The sequence below is a fragment of the Echinops telfairi genome, unplaced genomic scaffold, assembly GCF_000313985.2.
Source record: "Echinops telfairi isolate 266 unplaced genomic scaffold, ASM31398v2 ScPeMD7_7417;HRSCAF=8455, whole genome shotgun sequence".
NCBI classification, from domain to species: domain Eukaryota; kingdom Metazoa; phylum Chordata; class Mammalia; order Afrosoricida; family Tenrecidae; genus Echinops; species Echinops telfairi.
The window spans coordinates 7414031-7420892 of record NW_022111317.1 but is presented as its reverse complement, the minus strand read 5'-3'; the positions used below and the strand labels follow the sequence as shown (position 1 = coordinate 7420892).

At 45.1% G+C, this 6862-nt stretch overlaps 1 protein-coding gene across 1 annotated transcript in view; it reads right to left on the bottom strand.

Annotated features, from left to right (window-relative positions):
- The window catches only part of PLAAT5 (phospholipase A and acyltransferase 5), a 72609-nt gene extending 65774 nt beyond the window's left edge, over positions 1–6835 (bottom strand). The window contains exons 1-4 of the mRNA XM_045297190.1: positions 6818–6835; positions 6285–6366; positions 4912–5180; positions 834–942 (exon numbers count right to left, since the gene is read on the bottom strand). Coding sequence (XP_045153125.1) covers positions 834–942; positions 4912–5180; positions 6285–6366; positions 6818–6835 — 478 coding nt within the window. The remainder of the gene's footprint in view (positions 1–833; positions 943–4911; positions 5181–6284; positions 6367–6817) is intronic.
- Between the last annotated feature and the right edge of the window lie 27 nt (positions 6836–6862).

The following is a 6862-nucleotide window of genomic DNA, read 5'->3' as shown; positions in this document are numbered from 1 at the left end:
CATTTCTCTCTCCGCCCTTCTATTCATCTCACCTGTGTTCATTGGCTAGGTTGGCATAATAAACCTTAACTATCACACTGATCAAGCACAAAGTGTATCAAAAGGGAGATCAAGGGACAAGGTTTTAACGGTTCAAGTCAGATTCATCATTTTAATGTACTTTAGTTGTCTCTACAATCCTCTGTCTGATAACCAGATTATTTCCATCCCTCAATTATTCATTTCACAGTTTAAATAGTTTTCCTGCTTTATGTGATCTGTCATAATTATGGGCATTTTAGAAAAGTTCACAAGACAGCTAGCAATGTCTGTATGCCACATTTCATTACCTGTGAATAAAGGTCCATAGTATTATGTTTCAAAAAGAGACAATCAAGCCAGTTGTCACCAAGTCAACTCATGGAGACCCCTTGTGTGGTAGAGTACAGCCTTCATAAGGCTTTTGGTGGCTGACTTTTCCAAAGTAGATTGTGAGGACTTTCTTCTGAGGCACCTCTTGAGGGGGCTCCAACTGCCATCACTTCAGTTAGCACCTGAATACACTTACCAATTGCCCCAAACAAACTCACTGCCATTGAGTCTACACTTCAACTCATAGGGTCCCTACAGGACAAAGGGCAACTACCCTTGTGGCTTTCTGAGGCTATTCATCTTTACTGGCGCAGAGAGCCTCCTATTTCTCCCAAGGAGTGACTGGTGGGTTTGAGTTGCTGACTTTGTGACTAGCTGCCCAACTCAACCCACTACACCACCTTTGCCCCAGACAGAGACCTATTGATTGATATTTTGTTCTCAGTTCAAAACGTTTATTTAAGAAAGTATCCCATCCTTACCTGATTTGTTCAGATGGACTACATTGCCATTTCCCATATAGATTGCCCAGTGCTTGTAGGCAACCCGAGAAATTGCGATCAGGTCTCCAGGCTGTGGATCTTGGCATGACTGCAACAGAAAAGAGAGGAGAGGGGGGGCAGGTGGGTGGGAGAGAAACACAAACTGGGAAACACCAAAGACCTGGCTCAGGGGAGATGCAGGTCAGAGGAGACACTCATTGTCTCCAATAACTGGTAAGAACTCGAAAGAGTTCTTCGATGACCTGATGATCATTAGAATGCTAGCTTTTCTGATACTCTCAGAATATTGTCTTAGTGGGCATCAGGGTAAGAAGCCTGGAAAGAGGTCACCAAGAGTTGAAGGGCTGGATTTGCTCCTGATGCGTCTGTTTCATGGGCACCTGTGTACATGCCCTGAGGTAGGCCTGGTGGCTGCTTTGATTTGTACAAATGCACACACGTGACTGTCAAGAAATCAAATGGTGTATTGCATTGGCCACATCTTCTGCACAGGACTTCTTTAAAAGACTGAAGAACAACGATGTCACTTGGTACACAAAGATGTACATCTGTGGTATTTCCAATCACCTCGTGTGCATTCGAAGTTGAACAGCGAATAAGGACGATCACAGAAGAATGGATGCATTTGAACAATGGCGTTGGTCGAGAATATCGAGAGCACTGTAGACTGCCAGAAGCTCAAACAAGTCTGTCTTGGAAGAAGTACAGCCAAAATGGCCCAGAGAATGGAGGAGGGTGAGACTTCGTCTCGCATATAGGACATGTCATCAGGAGAGAACAGTACTGAGAAATGGATATCATGCTTGATAAAGCATGAAGAGGGGAAAGAGCCTCCAAGCATTGGATTTGACCCAGCGGCTGCAAGAATAAACCCAAGCCTAAGCACTGTGAGGATGACGCAAGGTTGGCGGTGCTTTGTTCTGTTGTGCATAGGGTCACGGTGAGCTGGGTCCAACTCGGTGGCACCTAACAACCACAGCATACGTGCCTCTGTCTTTGTGTGCAAGACTAGAGCGCCTGCATTTATACATGTCTTCATTAGATTAGGGAAGCAAGGCCCGTCCTGGATGAACTTTGAACTTTGGCTAAGGAACCATTTCCTTCTCTGTAGACTCACCCTCGGGCACAGAATCATTCTTTTCGCCCCAGGGTTGTTCAAACTACCTTCAGTAGCGTCCGCCAAAGATTTCCTCCCCAAGCTCTGACCATTCGTCCCCAGGAACTGAAATCCCGAGAGATACAAACGGAAGAGTTCTTAAGGATACCGAGTAAGGTATGGAGCCAGTGTGGTGACCACAACTACCGTGAAGCTGACATTCATACAGCACTCCTCAATGGTGGCCCATGACATCAGTGGCGAGGGCCTTACGTAGAGAGCATGACTCTTCTCTCCACTCAGTTTTGTCTTAATCCTGCTCAGGTATAATAAAATCATTAACTATTTCTCTAAATGGGAAGGCTGATTAGTTATATCAAAGTGCAAAAAAATTATTTTATCATCATTTTAGAAGAAATAAGCACTTGTCTGAAAGGAAATGTAGACCACGCTAGACAGCACAAGACCTTTCCCAGGGACACGTGCCCTTCTCTAGGAAGGAGACACACTGTTGGCCCTCTTCCATTCCCAGAAGACACTACGTCACAAAATACACGACAAAAAACAAAACAGAGGACTCCCTATATCCCTAGGAACAACTCCTGCAGGTGGGGCCCACGCATCGATAGTGTGTGGACCAGGCCTTCGAATGCTCTTGGGTGCAAGAAGCAGAGCTAAATGGGCAGTGGACTCAACAACTTGAACTTTCATTGTCTCAGTAAGAGAGAAACAAACGTTTCAGCTGAACCTGAACCAAGTTTCAATTCATCAGCTCAGCATGGCCACCAAGAATCCAGATTCTTTCATCTGTCATATTGGTCTCCCTTGTCTACAGTGATTCACTGCATGGCTTGCTGATTCACTGCACTGATTCAATATGGCAAATGCCACCGTTTTATGGACTATCTTCAACATTTGTCTGTCAGTTCGTCGTACTGTGGTGGCTTGTGTGTTTCTGTGATGCTGGAAGTTATCTCCTTGGTATGTTCAAATACCAACAGGGTCACCCCAAGTGAACAGGTTCCAGCAGAGCTTGCAGATGAAGAACAGACTGTGAAGAAGGAATAGGCTGTCCACTTCAGAGTAATTAGCCACTGACAACCTCATAGAGAGCATCAAAGCACTGTCAGATACGCAAAACCTCATGACGAGCAGGAGAACATTGTCAGGGACAGTGCCGGAAGTTGAGGCCCTAGGGTCAGAAGACACGGTAAATATGACGGAAGAAACGCTGCCTTCTCAAAGTAGAGTCGAGTATAGTGACGGAGGTGGAGTAAAGCCCTCTAAGGAGCTAAGCTTTCAGGACCATTTGCTAATGAGGTATGGCTCAAAATGAGAAGAAACAGCTGCAACCATCAATTAATAATTAAAACTGGAAAGTACAAAGTAGGAACATTGGAAGTTGTCAAAAATGAAATGAAACACACAAAGATTAATATTCTGGGCATTAATAAGCTGAAATGGACTGGGGCTAACCATTTTGAATGAGAAAATCAAACGGTTTGCTATATCAGGAATGATAGATTCAAGAGGAATGGTGCCATATTCATCCCCCAAAAGTTTATTTCAAGATCTGTCTAGAAGTACAATGCTGTCTGTGACCGGATATCTATAAACCTAAAAGGAAGCCCAGTAAATACAACTATGATTCAAATGCATGCACCAACCACTAAAGCTGGTGATACAGAAATTGAAGAATTCTACCAATATCTTCAGTCTGAAATTAATAAGACATGTAACCAAGATACAGTAATAATCATTGGTTACGGGAATGCAGACGTTGGAAAGAAACAAAGGAACAGTAGTTGGGAAAAGCTGGAGATAACATGAATGGATTTTGTAAGACCAAGGACTACCTCATCACAAATATCTTTTTCTTTTTTTCTAAAGGTATATGTAACATTAAAACTTTATTGTTTTGTCAAAAAACCATGATGAAGCTTGGAACTGGATCACCTGGCCCTTTCTCTCATCTCCTCCCAGTCCAAAAGGCTTGCGTCGCTCAATAGCCAACGTTCTCTTAGAGCTGCAGTTGGGCTCAGCACGTTCAAGCCTCAGCACGATCTTCTTTGTAGCTTTAGCCTTCTTCCGGAAAACTGGCTTAGCCCGCCCACCATAGCCGTCCTGCTTCCTGTCCTATCATCGCTTTCCCTGGGAAATATCTGTTGAAATATCTTTTTCAACAACACAATCGATGCGCTGGAATGATGGTGTCGGGGAAGAATACTGAAAGTACCATGGACGGCCAAATCTGTCTTGGAAGGAGTACAGCCAGAATGCTCCTTGGCGGCAAGGACGGCAAGACTTCATTTCCCGTCGTTTGGACAGGTCATCAGGAGAGACCAGTCCATGGAGCAGGACAGCATGCTTGGGAGAGGAGCAGGGGCAAAGGGGAAGACCGTCAACAAGATGGACGGACACAGTGAAGGCAGTGATGGGCTCAAGCATATCAACCATTGTGAGGTTGATGCAGGACCCGAAAGTGTTTCATTCCGTTGTATGGAGGCTTGCTATGAGTCAAAAGGCCTTGACAGCAACTACCATCAATAACATGATGCCGAACAGGTTTTAGCAGAGTTTCCAGACTCAGACAGAATGGGATTGGAGGCGGGGGGGTGGAGGGGAGGGAAAGAGTTGATCTACTTCCAAAAATCAGCTCATGAAAACCCTATGGAGCACAATTGTTCCATTTGCCACTGACCACGGGAATGTTGCAGGCTCGGGTAGCTTCCTTCCTGTTCCACTATACATGGAGTTTCCGTGAGTCAGTTGGTGCCCACTTGACATCAGCTAACACTATACTACTAAAATGAGAATACTATTAATACTGTAGTACTGATATGCAGTATTAAGGTGAGAAATGCTATGCAAGCTCTACTGATATTGTTCCAAGCCCCCATCTCGATTTCCACCCCAAGAACAACCCTGGTAGAGAGAAGGGTCACCTTCGTGGGGCCTTACCAATTTGCATCTAGGTAAGCCGTATCTCAGATCAGTGACAAAGTTCTCACTGTTCTTACTTAGAACTTGGTGTGTCTTTTGGTCACCAATCATCTTCTTTGCAGAACTGAGGATCTTATCAACAGGCTGTGGTCGGTACTGATGGTCCAAGAAGTTGTTGACCCGGTAAAGGCAGCCCCATGTCACCTCTTCCAAGGGATCCTTTGCCACCACAACGTTGCGACTCAGAAATGTGAACATTTTGGAAGAACCAAAGCTGGGAAACTCACCTGGGAGTCAAGGAAAGATCACGGGACAGGTGGAGTAAGCAAACGGAAGGCGGGAGAGGAGGGAAAAAAGAAAAAAAGAGTGTGGGGTATTCACCTTTTCACAGAGGTGACTGACAGATTCACTAATCTCATTCTCATTGTTGAACGAGATGCCTTGAACAATGGTGTTGTTGTTAGTTGCTATTGAAGCGTACTCTGCTTCAGGGCAACGCTATGCCTAACAGAAAGACCTTTCTTGGGGACTAAAAGAATTCAATGTATGATTTATCAGCGACTCACACATTTCCCAACTCTCGGGATAGATGACAATGTGTACAAAGCCAATAAAATATAAATGACTTGTTCTTAATAGTGGTGACACCATGTTTCCCCCGGGCCTATGCAAACGCTTGGTGGAGAAAAGAAAGTCAAAGGTCTGGTGTCTTTGGGGCGTAGGGTTTGAGTGGGTTGGTATCGGATTTAGAGCCTCATTCCTGCACTGCTTGTTTTCCTTCCTTGACCCTACACGCCTCCAGTTCCTGCGTTCCCCTGGGACTGACTTTGTGATTCTGCTGCTTCTGTCATTTATGAGTGAAGTAGTAGTGAACAGCTAACTGCTATGTATTTGCCAAAGAATTCAGGTGTTGGGAGTATGTTTCTGGAAGGATGTCTTCTGTTCAGGAGCCTCTGTTACATAATATCAACACACTTTGTTCTAGAAAGGCATATACTTGCAGAAAATAGCATTGAGAGTCTTCTTATATAAGGTCTTAGACACTGTGCTCTAGAGAAACGCTATGCCCTAAGTCAGAGGAGCAGAGTCCACAAGACAGACTGGCTCCACTTTCACTGGAGAGACGAGCATGGTGATGCAGCCTCGCTCACTGTGGGAGCCGAGGAGCCTGTCCTTGCTTCAGAACCCAACACCTGAAATACATGGTGCTGACCCAACGGAACATGCAAGTACGACCTGCTGACATGCTGCTCAGAGAGACAGACCATCAGGCTCACTTCAAACTTCCCTTGTTCAGCTCTCTCTTGTTGTTCCTATTGTCTTATAGCAAATAGTGAGAAAATGGTATTCTGAACAGTTCTTACTTGGAGGAGCCAGATGGATCACATTACCGTCTCCCACATAGATGGCCCAATCTTTGTAGCCAATGTGAAAAATCTCAATCAGGTCTCCAGGTGTGGGATCGTCACAAAACTGCAACAGAAAAATACAGCGGTCATACACACAGCCATTGAGGGACGTTTAAAGGCCATCATGGAGGAGCTACCTATCAGCCTTGAGTCCCTACTGCTGTTGTTGTCCATCCCACGGTGAGAGTCCAGGTAGCAGAAAAATCCTATCCCTCAGGGACCCTCATTCCTGAAATCACTCCTAGAGGCTCCCTCTACGGGACTATCAGAACAAGAAATTTGGTAAATGACCCTTGTGAGAAAGAAAGTTTGGGCAGGATGAGTGGGTGTTATATGTATGTGTGTACACACACGAAAATCAGATGTGTCTATACAGGTGCATTTATACACGTGACAAAGCACATTGACAAGGGAGTCTTGCATAGACAAGCACCTTCACTGCTGTCCATCTGGGCCCATCATCAAGGTGAATCTTAAGGGTCTCTGCTCTTTGAAGACAGACCTCAGTGCCTCACCATGTCCTCTTGTCCCATGATTCTCCATGTTCATGTGAAACTTCC